Source organism: Macroventuria anomochaeta (genome assembly GCF_010093625.1).
Source record: "Macroventuria anomochaeta strain CBS 525.71 unplaced genomic scaffold BU25scaffold_34, whole genome shotgun sequence".
NCBI classification, from domain to species: Eukaryota; Fungi; Ascomycota; class Dothideomycetes; order Pleosporales; family Didymellaceae; genus Macroventuria; species Macroventuria anomochaeta.
In genome coordinates this window covers 324747-341948 of record NW_022985395.1, presented here as the reverse complement: position 1 = coordinate 341948, position 17202 = coordinate 324747, and the positions used below count along the sequence as shown (strand labels likewise).

Genomic DNA, 17202 nt, shown 5'->3' with positions numbered 1-17202 from the left:
ACTCGCCATGGCATGGACAAGGTTATTGCTTCTTCGCCTTGACGCAAGTACTACACTCTCCATCAGCCTTTCGTGAGTTGCACTGACACCCCTCTCACATAGCTCAGGAACCTCATGTACTATTCTGCTGTCGAAGAAGGCATGATCGCTTTATCCTAGCAGCCCAAAATCACTACCGACAGTGCTAAGTCCGATTCGCGCCCCACCGTTAAAACCCGACAGTTCTTCGGCCTGATGCAAGTGTCGCGCCAGATCCGCAGCGAGTTTCTCCCGATCTACAGGGCTCGGAACGAATTCAGCATATTCTATCAAGATGCCACACAATATCTCCAGACATTTGGTCCACTCTCTGACCAATCGACTGGACAAGCTCGATTGAGACTCGCTGTCGACATCGAAGCGCATCCCGAAGACCCCGAGGTGGATATCATGCCCTTCGTGCGTTTGTGCAATTAGATGCCACAAGCTCAACTCAGGTTTTGCTTTCAAGAATCAAGGCTCGATAAAGAAGAGTGATCAAGAACGCACTCAGCGAGTTGTCCGCTTGTATTAACAGCGTCAAATTTCAAGAGTATATGAAGGCGACTGGGAGTGCATTCGAGTCGCAGCTAGATGATACCAAATGCCTTGGATTATGGATTCGTACCAAACAATAACATGTCACACCTTGGATGCTCGACTGAAATTTGAATGCTGCCGCGTGCACACCAGGTGTAAGTCAGTGGAGTTTGCAGACAGGCATGAGTGTGCGACTTATGTATGACGTTATCTACCTGGAATTTGATAAGACGGGTCTGTAGTGGTGTTCAGGCTGAATTATCGCGGAGTGCAAATAGTGCAAAGCGATTGCAAGGAGAGCAAGAAAAAGAATGGTTCAGCCTTGCTCGGCGCGAGGAGGGCTGCAACGATCGAGTAATGCATCGCCTGCAAGGAATGACAGTTGAAATTACAGAGGACTCAGAATCAATCAGAGAAATATAAGAAGAGAAGAGAATATTGGCGAGACGTGATATGGTCACTGAAGCCGACGATTGCTATTGAGCTGAGGGATTGTAAATCAACCTATCCCGAGTTTCAAAGGCGTCTCCATGCTGAGTTGTGCGCTGCGTCGGATTAGTATCCCAAGGCTGGCTATTAGCAATACAAGCTCACAATAATGAGCGGTAGTGGCGGAAGTGTGTGCTGTTTATGCTTGCGACTGCTGACTGACCTTACGTGGATGCATAGCAGGCGCTTCGCAGGCGTCATCTCAGTGTCGCCGTTCGCGAGGTAAGCAGCTTTTGGCTGACACAGGAAACCATCGCAACGTGTTCTTCCTCTAATATAAAGAGGAAAGGCACATGAAAAGGAAACTGCCTGAGAGACAGTGCTGGCAATGCGTGAGGTGCAAAGTGGGGTCATTGATGAGCGGGCGCCCGGCCCTTCTCCAGCCTTCTTTTGCGGAACCTTCATTTTACAGTTCGCACGCACAAAGCATCAACGTTTCATCAAGATTAACCACCGAGCCCCTCCGGCAGCAGTGTGAATGTATCCTTTGATGTTGGGATTCTTATGATTATTGTCATCGCGATGACTAATCGTCCTATACTCGTCGCGTCTTCAACACCAGGTATTCGCCAATCGCCTACAGCGCGCAGACGAGAACCTGTTCTCCTGCAACATGGCCGTCGCTGTCTCAAGAGTACTGGGATGTGCATGAAGTACATGCCGGTCGATCCCGAGCGCATTGACTACCCCACATTCCAGCCTTCATCTCCGCACCTTCTCATGGCCTTACCTGTTCTAATCGCAGGGCTCGGTTTCATGCATTCGACCGCTATAGGAAACAAACGCCTCGTTTCAAAACGTTCAGAATGACGCAGCCGAAGCTGTTTGTTCGATGAAACGCTATCATCAACTTTGCCGTACACCAGATCAGTCTTCATGATTACAGCTCTCGGAAGCTGCAATATTTCTCGTATAGTCGAAACAAACTGGAAAGAAGCATTCTTCAAATGCCTCTCCGAGGCTATCAAGTCTCTTGTCGTACCTCAGACCCACTTTATGCAGCCCTAGACATAATCAGACCGTGGGACATGCTGGCCGGCAGCTCGATGAAAGGACCTTGATCACTCATCACATTGCGGGGCGTAGTTATATGCTGTGTGACGTCGCTTCTTGACATCTTGTGGACGTAGGCTCTCAGATCCTATATGCACTGGGGATTTGGCGAAGTCGATCCATTCACAAACTCCCTTACTTCACAAATTATAGTGCTCACGTTAGCAATCCGTACCACGTGGCACCGCTCTACATCCTCGCTGCGGATCATCAACCGCCAACACATACATTGTCGTTGCCTAAGTCTCGACAAACATCACCATGTACAGCATCTTCCTTCTCAGCACACTATGTGCGGCAGTCTTCGCAATACCCGTCACACACATCTTCCAGAACCGCGCAGATACCAACTCAACATGGCTACCAGCCGAGGGCACAACGACATCGTGCGACAAGACGTCTGACAAGATCATCGGCTTCTACGTTGGACCACAGATAGAGTCTGTCCTCACCAACGCATGTGTTGCCATGATGCCTCCCTGCGCCTATCCAGATCGACTTGCCGATGACATCGTCTGCGCCCAGGTCGTTGACTGGCGACTCGATGGGCCGAAGAACAGCAGGCAATCCGCGAATGTTGAGACTGCGGAAGGAAACAAGATCAGCGGATGGGACGTCAGGCGTAAGGCTCTGCTGGAAAGCTTCACTTGAGAACATGTACTGACAGTGATTAGTCTCAGTCACTCCCGCTGCGCAACCGGAGACTTCAGCAGGCGTCTTCTGGACTGCACAAGACTGCTATGGGTATTTCGCCTATATGCTCGAGAACTGGGAGCCGGAAGGATGCCACACTCAGCGAGGCTTTGGTATCGGCAACATCACGGTTGGCGGAGACACTTCACTGGCGGGTACAGTGTTCAGGGTCGAGATCGTGGCTGAGCAATGATCTTGTCTGAATGCTTCCCTTACGATATTTCACATTCGTATATTCTTCTGTTTCACGGCCCATTTACCGAGCTATTGGGCATGCGCAGGCCGCATGACATATTGCTTTTATATTTTCCGCGTAGCCAACCTCGTATCGTTCCAGTTCTCCAAATCGACACCATCGATAACGCAAATTGCTCCTCGTTCTCTCAAAATCTTCGCTTTCTCAGTCTTATAGCAATCCTGGACGCACTCGAAGGCTCACGGAGATACTCTTCGGATCCCATTGAGCACACAGAGCACACACAGAACCCTGCAACCCCTTTGCTGTGCCATTGCGAATTATCAAGGCTCTACACAAGAGGAATGAGCTATGGTGGTAGAGCTAGACAGATGGCACATCCCTCAATGTCTGATAGCTGTCAAGAGGAAGCCTAACAGGGCTTTGCGAAATGTAGTCTCCGTCTCGTCAACGATCATGAGTTCACCTGTCGTCAGGTCTTCGCTAAACTGGAGCAGGATCAGGCTCTGGTAGTCACAGAGAGCAACGCACCGGCACTTCGCTCGCTTGGCGTACGCCTTGGCCTGCTTGATCTGTTTCGTCGCGTTCGATTTTACCCGTAGGTACTTCCTAATATCGTCGTTGTACGGCTCCAAGGTCTTTCGGTGCAGGTATCTCTTGGCTCACATCGTCTTGAATGATCCCTTGTCGATGAGATCAGTTCGTTTGAACTCCACCATCATGACGATTCCTTCATCTCCCTTGACCGTGTAGAAGACTCCAACGTCCACGCGCAGGGTCTCAACTCCAAGCTCTGACGCTGTTAATAACTTGCCTACCAGACCCTCGTTGACGTCGACAGCCCGCATAAGTGGATTCAAGAGGTTGGTGCGGGCGTGTGCAACTCCATCAGCCTCGTTTCGTACGAAGCGGTTCGGCTCCGGCGGCGTTGCAACTTCGTCCCTCAGCAAAGACTCGTGTGCTGCTAGGTACTTCTCGGTCGCGGACAGGTAGCCGGCGCCATCATGGTAGATCAGAATCCGCGGGGGCTTCTCTTTCTTGACTTGCTCGGAGGATTCTTTTGTTTGCCAACAATCCTTTTCAGGCTTTGATGGAACGATAATGATGTCCGGCAGTGCTTCGTCGAAGCTCTGCAGTAAGGTGGTTATCGGCATCTTCTGGGGAAGGAAAGTTGGTTTGTGCTAAGAGTGCGGTAGGATTTTAAAGGCTGTGGAATGGATCATGAGCTTGCGAACCGTAGTGAAAGCACAAGCACTGAGTACAGCTTCACTCAAGATTCTGCTACAGTTTTATCAGTAATCTCGAGAGAAAGAGTAGTAGAGTGGATCATAAATCTTCGCGACAAGCCCATCTTCGGTCAACAAGATCTGGGCGCCGCACTCATAACCAGTGCGAATCGGTGCCTTGAGTGTGATCTTGCGCGTATTGTTCAGGTCTGTACTACCTGGCCTAGGAGGGTGTGCGAGACACCATTCGAGCTTTGAGACTTCGTCGGGCACATCTGAATCCGGGGCGTCCAAATCGCAGTAATCTCGACCGCAGGGTGGAGCGGGGATGTGGCGCTTGAGAATGAGAGTTTGCCCAGGGAAATAGGGACCAAAGTCATCTTCCTGGGAAGAGGGTGGTGGCGAAAGCGAATCGCTAGACGCGCTGCGCGAGGATGTTGCCATGTCGCGTCTGATTAGGCGGATTGCGAAGGTGCAAGCTTTGATGGATTGTAGAGATTTTGGAGGTCAACATTTATGCGATGGTAGCGAAAAGACAGGAAGTGAAGGTACATTGTGAATGAGCGACTCTGGCCCTGGCCAATCGGAGAACTGTCGGTGTGCACAATGTCGTGTTTACACAATGTTTGCAACAGATGTGGACGCTGTTTTGCGCTACAATATGTCAATCTCGTGAAATTTTTAGATTATCCTTGACGGCGTTCTGCTAGTGTCGAAACAGCATGTGTTCGAGGGTGCAGGGCACAGTAAGTAGTAGAGCGGGGCGGCAGGGAAGACCTCAACCACTTCGACCTGAGAGTCGTAGCTATGGGGAGATGAGACAATCGAAGCACTGCATCCAAGCTGTAGCAGGAGCCTGGGCCCATATGGTGAAAGCGTGATCATTTGACTGAAGAGTTTGAATAGGTCGATGGAAAATGTCCAGTTCTCCAGAAGGGCCAAAGAAACAAACGTGATGATATGATAGAAGAGAAGATGAATTGCTCTCACATAACAGCTTCGAGATTGAGAAACGCGTCGCACGCGAGTCGTCGGGAAACACCCTAAGAAGAGATGGATTGGCTGATTTCACGTTTACAGCTTGCCCACGCAGACTTACAGAAGCGGAATTACCATAGCATCGTTCTCCAGGCATTTGTCCTGGCTAGAAACAACTACACCAAGAAAATTACAGCATTGTTGGTATTGCTATCGATCGTTTCAGTTGTCGCACGCACATCTGCAATCGCTACAAACCCTACTTCATCTCAACCGACAGCATGGCTGTAGATATCGGGGTCTAAAAAAATAGCCTAACAAAAGAACAAGACAGCTCTAAAGTCCAGAGACTTCAAGTCCCTTTGGCCTTTCTCCAAAAAGTTTCTCGGGGTCGGGACAAACTGCCGTATCTTAGCGCGGCAGCCTGGTGCTCTTACGTGACGCCGTAACTATCAAGCACGCCACCTGTACTGTATTCCGCGCTGTGCCTGGATGACCGTGCTGTGGTGCTCTTCTAGAAGCTTTCTCTTAACATCACATGAGAGTTATCTTGAGAAATATGGCACGTCTGTTGCTGCCTGATGTCATGCTTAATTGTTTGCTCCTTATCCTCCATCTTCACGATCGCCAGTATCGACTGAGCCAGCCAGGTGCTGGCGCAGAGCCTCCTTTCCAGCGCACCTCAAACATACTGTCGGAAAGCACGATTCTCCTAGTGTGGATTACTTAATTAGGCTTAGCTTTGTTTATCATGCTGGTAGTTCTTCAAGGTTCGCCCTCGAGTCCTTCTAATAATTCAATAATACTCCAATACATACGCCACTCTAGCTGAACACGCCAATGTTCCTCTGTCTACTCTCCACCATCGTGCCCGCGGACGATGTTCCAGAGAGGAAAGGGCCCAGAGCCAGCAGTATCTCACCCTCGAGGAGGAGAAAGCGGTTGTTTGATATGTGTTCGCCAGCGGTCCGTTGCAGTGTTTGACAGTGGTCCGCTGCACTGATTGTCCAGCTCATTCGGTTAGTTCAGTTTGGTTCCCATCCCTCCACTGCTATTCCCTTCTACTATATAGTCCCGATCGATCCTTGCCATAGCTCACAGACAGATCAATCAACTCAATCATATCAACCCTTCTACAATATGCCTTGCTGATATCTAGTCTTGGGAAGCCTGTGCGGATCAAGTACATACCCTTGCTAGCCCTCATCGTAGCTCGTCGGCGGTCCGCAGCAAACAGGCCAAGCAAGCCGCCAGGCCAGAACTGGCCCCGGGCCTTCGAGAAATGTCATCCAGAACTCAAGGCAAGGAAATCCTAGGCGATTGGCTAGAAACGTCACGAGAATAACATATACGGCAAGATCACACACTGGTTCGAAGTGATTGGGGAGGTTCCATAAGATCCGGCCAGTCTGCCGGAAAACGTGTACAATATAGATGAGACCGGCGTCATACTAAGCATGCTCCGCTCTATCAAGGTCCTTATAGGTAAGGATGACATGCGTGACTATAGGGGCGCAGGTGTGAAACGCACAATGGTGACTGCAATTGAGTGCATAAGCGCCGACGGGAGATTGCCACTTCCACTCATCTGGCCAGCTTCAACACATCACAGCGACTAGACTATGTTTCCGACCCCTGTATGGCATTACGCGCATTCTTAAAATGGCTATAACGACTCTAAGATCAGCCTGGAGTGGCTCATGTGCGTGTTTGATCCGCAAACCAAAGAGCTGGCTAACGAGAAGTTACGAGTATTAATCTGCGACGGCTTCGGGACTCACGAGAAGCTTAAGATCTTGGGATGTTGCCTTGCAAACAACATCGTTATGTGTCATCTTCCCTCTCATACCTCACACAACACAGCTCGCACTCGATCTTGCATACAGAACAAGACAAGAGAATAAGGCTTGCGCGGTCTTCTGGATTGATGCAAGCGACATAGACAATCTTTATCAGTCGTATGCAAGTATTGCCCAATACGAGCATCAATGCTATCATGAGTGCCTCCTCGGATGCATGAAACCAGGGCTCCTTCAGCTCTGCTAGTGCAAACTCGGCGAGAACGCCTACTTCTGCTCTCAATGCTTAGGTCAAGTCCGCGTATTCACACGCTTCGATCAAGAAACCAAGAAGCGCTTTCCGGATATCAGCCCGCTCAACGATTGTCGTAAGCGCGATGTTCAGTTCCTTGTCGAACCTAAGTAGGACAAGGTTATCGTAATCGCAAAGTGCCACAAATGGACAGGTGAGAGCCTCCGAATATGCTACAGCTTGCTTCGTAATGGCTTCTTTCACTCTACCTTACTCTGTTCAGAGGAGACCTGCATCCCACCGTACAAGTGAAAGGATCTTTACCATCAACCTGGGACCTTGAATGCCTCTAAAAAGCCTAGAGGTGATGTGGCTGACTGCGTTCGGTTCTGCCCTATGCCTGGTACGATATGGGCACATCTTAACGATTACGTTTTGTCATACTTGTTGGCTTTGGCCTCAATGGCTTTCCTAGCCGATCATTCAGGTTCCTCTTCACCATCGCATACTTCCCACCCCTTCCCTCGCCCCAGATCTCCCACATCTTGTTCATACTCTCCTCGCTGCAGGGTGGTAGCCAGCCCATACTGGCCCATTGATCAGTCAAAGTCCAGTTGAACAGAGGGCTGCAAAGCTCCTACCGTAGTGGACGTCCGAACCGGATTTTGAACACAGTCGAGTGGCCAAAATCTACTAGTCTGATTCGGAAGTTTCTATTTGCGGTGTTTGGTCTCTTAGAGAAGATAATGTTTCGCGGCGATATATCGTCATGTCGAACCCCAGCGCGACGAATATCGTAGTCGGCCTCAATGACTTTGACCATAATGTCTCTTCTCACCTCTGGTGTGAGGCTGTGTGGTTCGAAATCCGCCATTCGCACACCAGGCACATATTCGACAAGGACCAATCGTACCTGGCGAGTGATATGCTCGTCCTGAATATCGCCCGTAACGTTTAGGGTCCAGGAGCCGTTATACTCGGGCGTGATGCAGCCTTCTACTGACGTGCCTTGGAGTTCGGAGTAGGCGGCAGCTTCGATACTGTACTCAGAGTCGGCAGCAGTCGCGACGTCAACTTCCAGGTCTTGAAAATCCTGGTCCTGAAACGAGTAAAACAGTGGATCGTAGATCTTCGCAACGAGTCCAGTATCGGTAAGCACTAGCTGAGCGCCCAAGTTCTCGCCAGTACGAATCCCAGATGTTACGGTGAAGGAGCAAGTGTCGTCGAAGCTCGTGCACCCCTCAGCAGGAGGATGCGCCAGACACCAGTCGAGCTGGGTTGTTCGCTGGAGGTCCTTTTGCTTAGGTCGTTCGCATCAAGAATAGTAAGTACCAAACGGCGCAGGTGGCTGGTGGCGATGTGCGATGAAGGTCGCTCCTGGTACGTAAGGACACGACAGTGGCTTTGCAGGTGAGCGTTTCGCCAATGGCAGGCTGCCAGATCCGCTCTCATAGACGCCGGACATGATGCGCACTAGTTCTAAAGTGTTGTAAAAGGCGTGTAGTTGGAAGCCGTGATGCGAGTGGGGTATAGCCAGCCGTGGGAGCAATGTTGTTCTTTGACAGAAAAGTTGGAGCAGAGGTGAAAGAGCGTTGGACACGACGAACAAAGAACGACCAGCCGGCGCCGCCTCGGCTCTCAATGGGTAATTCCTTTGCACTGAGCTAAATTGCAAAGGAAGAAGTTGAGCAACATTCAAACTTTCGTCGATGTTTCCCTGGAGCACAGCTCGACGCGAATAAACACAAAAGAATATAGATAGTAATACATTGTAGACTACAGCAGCTAGTCGCAAGGATGCAGACTCACAACGAGGAAGCACCTTCCTCGGCACTGGAGGCAGTGAAGGAAAGTGTTATAGGTGTAGAGAATGATGTGTAGCTTCATATTGCCAAAAGTGAGCAGGAAACTTCGACAAACCAGCGCGGATGTAACAAAATCCAGCGAAGCCTATAGTGAGATGAAGTGATGAAAGTCCTGCACACTTTTCGATATAGACTCATCAGCTGATGAATGGTCAAGAAGTGTTTAGTCTCACATGACAAGTTCGTGGCAGGTTCCATGCCAAGCCGGCAGGTACGTCATCATCAAGCTCCGTCGATCGCGTACCTGAACCTCACATCAACCCAGATCGCTCAACAACGGCTGCCCGCAACCGTAAAGTCGCGTAACAGAAACCCTGCGCCTACGTTACTGGCAGCCTCCTCTGCCACACACTGCCACAGGACAAGATTCCGCTGTCTTGGCGCCTGTCGCCCTCCGCAAGCGGCTGCTTTCCTTACGCTCAATTGCTGCTGTTGGTTCGAGCAGGAAGTCGGCACGGCGCATATCACAATGTGAACTTACGACGACTGCTTGGTCTGGAAGCGGAGTAGCTTGTTGTGACGCGAAGCACAGATGACGTTGTGTTGGGTAATAGTTCACCAGCCACTTTGCACCTCGCGCTTCGCTCCTCTTTGGGAAATTGGGGTCTTTGTGGGGTAATAGTTTACTCTGGGCGAACCGTAGATAAAACTTGAATGGTCTGCGTAGACACAGGGTATTTCTAGCAATATCTTAGACTTGAGCCGCACATTACTATACGATACTACCAGTCCCAGAGCCCCCTCCTGTCGGACCTTCACCGATACCATTATGCGCGTTCAAACCACCATCGCAGCCTTGACTTCGGTCGCATCAGGCCTTTTGATGCCTCGCCAGTCAAATGAGACTACCACAACACCAAATGTTGCAGCTGCGCAATATGACGGGTGAGGATAGCATCAACCAAACCCGAACAGCGACCTAACATCTCATAGTTCATGTTTCTACCCCGTACCAGACCCCAAGTTCAACCTCGAAGCCTATTTAGGAACCTGGTACCAAGTTGCCGGCACACCCTTCGGCCCAACATCAGGCGCCAGCTGCGTTACTGCTAACTACGAGCTGAACGTACGTTGCTGTTTCCCTAATCATCGAGAAAGGAAGCTAATGAAAACGAAGGACAACGGCACCGTTCGTGTGCTCAACACAGCAACAGTAGGCCCCCAGCCCATCAACATCGTTGGCACGGCGACTCCAGTCGATGCCGCATACGGCGCTGGCGGTGCATTTGTGGTCAGCTTCCCTGGTACACCTGATGCTGAGTGCCCGGGACCGAACTACATTGTACAAGGTATGATCTCCAACCCCTGTTGACTCAATGAGTGAAAAGTTGATGGGTTTATTAGACTATGCCGTTGATTGGGCCATTGTGCAGACACAAAATTGGAGCACATTGTACATTCTGAGTAGGGAGCGTCAGCCTGCTCCTGCGAGCATCGATGTGAGTTGCCTAAGCCCTTCTGGAGATAATGTATGTACTAACTGAATAATTAGGCTTGGATTGACCGTGCTGTTGCTTTTGGCTCTGATGCTTCGGCGATCTCAAAGTTCAATCAGACTGGCTGCGATGCGTAAGAAGGCCGAGGCTCGAATTGAGAGCTCTCGGTTAGGACTTGGACATGGGCAAAATCGAACACAAAATCATAATCCAAATCATCGATCTTTTCCAAATATTGAATCACAGCCGCGCGATGGAGACTGTGACCGAACGCTCGACAAAGTCGATTTTGATGATTCTGTGCAAAAGAGAGCCGAGCGAGTGCGCAACACTCAAGGCAGACGCCAAAATGAGCTCAGCGCATTACGTGAAGTCACTTTCACTTTGATCTTCGGCGATTCGAAGCCTCAGTGGATGACTACTTGCTGCTTAGGTCTGAGCACAGTGGGCGCTCTTTTTAATAGGTTAGAGGAGATTGAGAAGGGGCCTTTGTGTGCGCTACGCGCAAGATGAGAGAGCATGCATATTCTGGTGAGAAGTTCTAGACTGCTGAACCTTGGGAGTATTCGCAAATTTTCCTTTTGGCTAGGCAAGGCAATCTCTGAACTAAGAAGTCGATCTTATTCCATGCGACTGTGCTGAAGCACCCCTGTTTTGCTCGTAGCTGAGTGGCTTGGTAACAGTCGGTTGAAGTATGACGACGAAACGAAAGCAGAGGCTACAATCGCGGTCCAGAGCATTCATAGGGCCCTCAGCTACTTCTAACCTCGTGGCTAAAGGGCATGGCGAAGATGTCCTCACAAACACCTCAGAGGATCGCGAACGCATAACAATCACCGTTCGGAACGGATATCGCAATCAAGCTAGGGATTCTCAGATATTGGCGATTCGAATTCAATGTTGCCGCGTACGTGCTATAAGGCAAGAAGATGTCCAAGTTTGTGCGAAAAAAGGTTCCATGTATACGGCAACATGCTTTGTGTGAGTAATTTGCTCAACAATCTAACCTATACGTAAATTGCATCTTACCGTTACGACACTCTCCAAACACTGCTCTCTCACCAGTCGTGACATCCGTCTTCCGTGCTTGAGGCACCATTTGAGGTACCGTAGGCGGTTCCCACTTCTGAACAGGTTGTACGACATAGTAAGGCTGCGGTGCCCATTGAGGTGGTCCTTGTACATATGGTGCTGGAGGTCCGCTCTGCTAAAGCTCGTACACGTTGTCAAATCCAGCATAACGACACTTTGCCTCTACAGAGCCACTTAATGCCGCCGCGTTGGCGTACTAGGATCCAAAGACTGAGGATGACTAGAGGTGAAAAGATGGTCATGGGGATCAGCAGGGATCTGGTCGCTCTCTTCACGCTTATCATTTCTGCTATTGTAGTTAGCATCAGGATGACTTACCGCTGTGCCACAAGCAGCGCTTGCCCATCCCTTTTTTGGATAGAAGTGCTCAATCTGACAAGACCAGATCTCGCGCATGAACTCCTGATCCTGCCCCATAGCTCTGCCAACCTTACTGCTGTCTTGCAGCGAGCTAGGTCGGGCAGGGCTGAAGATTGTACGCGCATCTGCATGCATGTCAGGTGCGCCTTCCCGCTTTAATCGACACGTGTGCATACATCCTTCCAAGGCCGACCCAATCGGCACTTGCGTCGACCTGAAACCAGATCAATGGCGTTCTGCGCTCTCAAAAAGGCCGCTTTACGAACACAGGGATCCAGGACAGAGTCTGTACCCGGCAGCAGGCCAACTCCTTCCAAGTTACTACCGAAGGACTCCTCGTATCGTGAGAGTTGACCACATCGTTTACGGCTAAAGAATCACACAGTTGCCGGGTATCGCTGCGACCTTGAATGTGCGACTCTCCTTACTCATGGCAACCACCGATACAACCACGGCGCCCAATAACACAACAACTCCTTCCCCAACACCACCGGCGCCCACCACTTCAACCTCGCCTTCCTCCCCTTCCCCAATACCACACTAACATGGCTTGCCTTCCCACCTCGCATCCGCATCAGCAACCTCAATCATGCCCGCCGCCAAATCTAGGAAACTGATGGACGTCTGCTGCCGCTCAGAACTAAGCTGGTGTCTTTCTGTATGTCGTGTGTTAGCCCGCCGGACATTACGAACATCATGTCCGGCCAATCCTTGTGTTGGCGGAGATGGTGACGCCGGGTATGTTGTCGGTGACAGCGACAGTTAGGAAGACAGACAGCTTTTGTACGCTTGAGGCATTGCACGAGGATTGGGATGTCGGAGATTTTGCCTTCGAAGACTTGGATGTTGTTGTTTGAGATAAGAGAATGGTAGGACTTTTCGAGCTTGGTATGTGAGCGTACGAGAATGTTGATCTTGCTCTTGGGAGAGTCGCCGAAGAGTTGTTGGATGCTTGGTGTCTGCAACGGTTAGCAGGAGGTGCCTAGATCAAATATTCATGAGCATCGCAAGCGCATGCGATGTGAAAGCAGAATCTGAACAGAGCATCGGCGTTGATATAACACCTTCCTTGCGATGATTGACTTCACGGACGCCGTGGAATGCGGATGCGCAGCACGATTGCGAACAAGTTGCAATACATCGTGAAGCAGGCCTCTTTACCGTACAAGTAACATCGTGGAGTTCAGGCCTCACGAATCCGAAATACCAAGCGCACCCGCAAGATCGTGGTGTGATGAATGCGAATCAGAGACATTCCCTTCACAGATCCACGACGTCAAGTCGGCGTTTCGCGACCGCACTACCGGTGCGCACTTCACCGCACCTGACCACAACTGCTCAGGCACGACCTGGTCTGTCCACCCCACTTCGATGATAGTTCTTCATACTATGCGCATAACGAAAGTAGCCTCAGCAAATAAGCTCACGGACGCCTAACAAGTGTGAACTCAGTACTTACGCTGGAGCAGCGAAGTAAAGAGGCTACGAAGCATGTCACATTTTTGATGATCACAACCAAGCAACATGGACCCCGATACATTTACGTCCCTCGTGCAAGCCCTCCAAATCACCGTTGCGACCTCACTCATCTTCCTTGAAGGTACGTCTTCGTGACCCACCTCAGTTTCGGACTCTCAAGCTTTGGGCCTCGAATCCTCGCAGGGTCGCGAATCATCGATCTTGATACCGGGTGCTAATATCCCCAAGTCTACCCTCCCGCCTCTCCCTCTGGGTCCTCCCCCTAACCGCACTCCTCCCGCCCAACCTCGCAGCCAAACAATTCACTCAACCCGTAAACCTGGGGTCTGCACTACCTGCAACCCTCATCGCGCATCTTGGCAGCCTCGCTCGTGCTTACTACCCCGTTGACATCGTGTCTGCCAAAGCCAGTGCAGGCCGAGCAATGGAAGACTTGGGCAATGGCGCTAGCAACTCTGGTACCAGTGGCGTCGTACGAGGTTTATTGTATTTTTCCTATCAATGATCGTGTGAAGAAGATTGGGGAGGAAATAGCCAAGGGTGCACATGAGAAGCGCGCGAAGAGCGAGTTGAGGGAGTTGTTTGGGAAATGGCAGTTCAAGAGTTTTGGGAGGGTGGGCTTCCGCTTGTTGCGGGAGTTGTGGGGTGGCTTGGTGTTGTGAGGGGGTGGTTTAGGGATGGTGCGGGTGGTTTTGAGCGAAAAGATGCGTGGCACGTGAGGTGTTGGAAAATTCAATGTTGGTGCCGTGTGTTTTTCGCGTTTGTGAACTATAAGCTGGAGGTACTCGAATGCTTGAAGTGCATTGATCGGGTTCTGAGACGTGGCCGTGAAGCACGCCAGTGCGACCGAGAGACTCCATACTCGGTATTGAAGTAGGAGAGCGATTAGTTTAGTCCGTCAAGAATGACATCTTGTCGAACAGCTGGTCCAATGACTCGACCTGGGTGTTCTGGCTCATGATCAGATCCTCAGCAGCAGCATGTGTCATCCACGTGTCTATCTCCTCGATGACCGGCCGTGGCGCAAGGGTGATGATGTTCTCGTCGATGTCGCACATCAGGAGCTGAACATGCGGGCGCTCGAACAGCTCATCTGACAGGCACGATCGAACGTGGCGTACGCCCATGCCATCCATCGCCGATGTAAGTAAGTCTTGCTCTGCCTTCCTCGTTTGCCCTGCTCTCGTTTCTTTCACCGTGTTGCCCAAGTGTCTGTACCACTGTAGCGCACATGCAGACCCATGTCTCGAGGCGTCTTCCGGTGGCTGCTGCGCTACCTTCTCCCAAGAATTGCACCGTAGGGAACGGCAGGTCTGGAACTTTGTTGAAGAGATCTTTGACCACAGCCTTCGTTCGTTGTCTGCCTCCAGGACTCTATTGAGGGAGATCATACGCGCCGTTTACCCACAACTTTAAGAACGACTTGCGCGCTACGAACATGTTGTCTGCTTGCTGCAATGTCTCTATCCAAGCGCGCACGAGCGCTGCTGCAGCAAACTCACGCGCCTTCTGATTACAGTGCTGTGAGGCGTTGGACGACGCGCCGACAATCGTAGCAAAGAGGATGTTCCAGCGTACTTGCTCGTAGTGAGAGTCGAATGCGTGCGTCCGGTTGAGCTGCCAGAACCAAATGGCCTTAGCGACATCCAGATTCATAGCACCTGCGACAACCTCCTTCTTGCGCGCAATGCCGGCGGCGGTAATGAGCTTGTCGTGCTCCGGGAAGAAGAACCAGATCTGGTATTATGGTGGATTGCTGGGGATATGGAGTGTTTTGGCATTCTCGCAGAACTCGGTGATCGTGGGGGTAGTCGCCTGACGGAGAGACGCGCTTGGGGATGATGCTGAGCTTGCGGTTCAACAGCTCGACAGCACGTCGATGGCGCTCGAGGAGCTGCTGTTGAGCCTGGCGTGATGTTCGTCTGCATGATCAACACGAGTCGGTCGCAACGAATCTCAGTTTCGCTGCGCAGTAAGGTGTTGGCCGAAGGAGTGGCAAAGCACAGACCGCGCACCTAGCAGGCTTGGCGGTAGTCGAGCAGGTTGATGCGAAGTGAAAGCGGCTACCGAGTTCATTTGAGCGGACTGACAACTCTTTCGACGGGACTACTCGTCCTGCCCGTGCCTACACCGGAAGCCAGTAGTTCCAGCCTGGAGGCTTGTACACGGTGCTTCTTCATGACTTCCACCCATTCTTCCTCTGCCTCTTGTCCCCCACGGCTTGCTTCGTCCTGGCCTTCCAGCTCGGCCTTGAGGTCCTCCTCCAGCAGCGCGATCATCATGCTGAAATCACCACCGAGCCTGCCGAGCGAGCCAGCGCAGTACAAGACTTGTGTTAGGAGCGAGTCCCTTGCCGAGCGGTCTTGAACGTTGGGGAGGTACTCGCGCAATGTGTCGAAAAGCATCTCCACAAGATGCAGCGGGAAGGTTGCCAGAGCTGAGGGGATGGGCTGTAGTGGGTTCGACTCAGCTACAGGCTTGACAGCGGGTGCAGCATCATCTTGCCCCGGAGCAGGTAGCGCGGACGGGAAGATGCTTTTGTACATGGAGATGACGGCGAAGCTCTGCTCTCGGAAGACCTCGAGGTATTTCTTCAAGTACTTGTCAGTTTGCTGCCCAGCAGACCAGCCGCCGTCGGTCTTTGCACTACCACCCAGCCGCCGGTCTGTCTCGTGGCCGGCGAGCTCACGCAGAGGGTCGAGTGCGCCGAGCATCGACTCTAGGCAGCCTAATCTGCATACCAAGAACAGAGCACCCAGACTGCCCTCACCGCTCCCGATGCCAGTCTGCTTTGTCGACCATGCTTGATCGAGCTCAGGAGCCACGCGTCTGAGCCAGGCAACTGTCCGCATGGCACCTGCTAGCTTGATGCCTTGTGATTGCAGAGAAGCAATGAGGTTTGCCGTCATTGTCTTCATCTCTTGCTCTGCCTGGCCGGCGAGGGACGCGACAAGGGTCGAGTCGGGGTAGAGGGCATGCAGACGTTTGATATGGGCGTGGAGGTCCAGCGCAGAGGCATAGTTGGCGTTGGATGTGACCGAGCTGGTACCAGCGGTGGCTTGGGCGGCAGCCGTTGACGACGACGATGATATGGCCGACGAAAGCAGCGTTGGCAGGTCCAGCACATCAGCCACGCGGTCCATGTTCCTGGACAGCAGCATGGCCTTGCTCCGTCTGTCCAGTGTGGCGTTGTCTCCACTCTTGCTGTACTTGTCGGCGAACTTGTGTGCAGCTGTCTCCAGCTTGGGCAGCTCGGCCTGTATGGTCGCTGCATTGTGCCCGATCTGTGGCAAAGTGTCTCGCAGACGCAGCAGGTGGCCGGTCGAGGCTATGATTGGCCTGTGGGAGCGTTTGGACAGAGCTTGCAATGACCGCAGGACTGATTGCGAGCTCTGTGACAGCGACTGCTGCTCGGAGGACGCGAGGGCATCGAGCGGGAGCGTCGTCAGGCGGGCGAGGTACGCACTGGTGACAGCATCGGTGGACGAGCGCCGTTGCTGTGCAGCGTGGGCGTCCAAGTAGGGTACGAGGAGCTCGTAGAGGGGGTCGGCCATGCTGGCTGAGCTTTGGCTGTATGTCGTCACGCGTCAGACAGCTCAATGGCCCATTTCGACGCTCCACGTATCACGGCGGGGGGTGTTTGCGGGCAAGACGGAGGTGATGGGGAAGGCGCGCCATCCCTGCTGCACGCTAAGCCCTATCCGCCAGAAGCGACGCCGCCTTTCTTCACATGCACGCCTGCTGGC

At 51.9% G+C, this 17202-nt stretch overlaps 8 protein-coding genes across 8 annotated transcripts; 4 read left to right on the top strand and 4 right to left on the bottom strand.

Annotated features, from left to right (window-relative positions):
* Positions 1–1646: 1646 nt before the first annotated feature.
* Positions 1647–1904, top strand: BU25DRAFT_414061 (uncharacterized protein). The gene has a single exon (XM_033707190.1). The coding sequence runs from the start codon at positions 1690–1692 to the stop codon at positions 1855–1857; it is 168 nt and encodes a 55-aa protein (XP_033558092.1). The 5' UTR covers positions 1647–1689; the 3' UTR covers positions 1858–1904.
* A 224-nt stretch (positions 1905–2128) lies between these two features.
* On the top strand, positions 2129–3144 carry BU25DRAFT_400074 (uncharacterized protein). Its single transcript, XM_033704952.1, has 2 exons — positions 2129–2722; positions 2775–3144. The coding sequence occupies exons 1-2, from the start codon at positions 2362–2364 to the stop codon at positions 2984–2986; spliced, it is 573 nt and encodes a 190-aa protein (XP_033558091.1). The 5' UTR covers positions 2129–2361; the 3' UTR covers positions 2987–3144.
* A 228-nt stretch (positions 3145–3372) lies between these two features.
* BU25DRAFT_461684 (uncharacterized protein) lies at positions 3373–4143 on the bottom strand (the record flags this gene model as incomplete). Its single annotated transcript, XM_033710462.1, has 2 exons — positions 3373–3598; positions 3656–4143. The coding sequence occupies 2 exons, from the start codon at positions 4141–4143 to the stop codon at positions 3373–3375; spliced, it is 714 nt and encodes a 237-aa protein (XP_033558090.1).
* Positions 4144–4281: 138 nt separating this feature from the next.
* Positions 4282–4659, bottom strand: BU25DRAFT_461683 (uncharacterized protein; the record flags this gene model as incomplete). Its single annotated transcript, XM_033710461.1, has 1 exon — positions 4282–4659. One exon carries the CDS (start codon positions 4657–4659, stop codon positions 4282–4284), a length of 378 nt encoding a protein of 125 aa, XP_033558089.1.
* A 1658-nt stretch (positions 4660–6317) lies between these two features.
* On the top strand, positions 6318–6544 carry BU25DRAFT_375193 (uncharacterized protein; the record flags this gene model as incomplete). Its single annotated transcript, XM_033704086.1, has 1 exon — positions 6318–6544. A coding segment is annotated over one exon (192 nt), but the record flags the coding sequence as incomplete, so codon positions are not given.
* A 1317-nt stretch (positions 6545–7861) lies between these two features.
* On the bottom strand, positions 7862–8497 carry BU25DRAFT_349111 (uncharacterized protein; the record flags this gene model as incomplete). The annotated part of the gene is made up of 1 exon (XM_033703232.1): positions 7862–8497. A coding segment is annotated over one exon (636 nt), but the record flags the coding sequence as incomplete, so codon positions are not given.
* A 1214-nt stretch (positions 8498–9711) lies between these two features.
* On the top strand, positions 9712–10941 carry BU25DRAFT_170272 (Calycin-like protein). The gene is made up of 5 exons (XM_033700818.1): positions 9712–9974; positions 10023–10155; positions 10207–10378; positions 10434–10528; positions 10582–10941. Exons 1-5 carry the CDS (start codon positions 9859–9861, stop codon positions 10660–10662), a joined length of 597 nt encoding a protein of 198 aa, XP_033558086.1. The 5' UTR covers positions 9712–9858; the 3' UTR covers positions 10663–10941.
* Positions 10942–15187: 4246 nt separating this feature from the next.
* BU25DRAFT_170260 (Dor1-like family protein-like protein) lies at positions 15188–17084 on the bottom strand. The gene has a single exon (XM_033700817.1). It carries the CDS (start codon positions 17008–17010, stop codon positions 15529–15531), a length of 1482 nt encoding a protein of 493 aa, XP_033558085.1. The 5' UTR covers positions 17011–17084; the 3' UTR covers positions 15188–15528.
* Between the last annotated feature and the right edge of the window lie 118 nt (positions 17085–17202).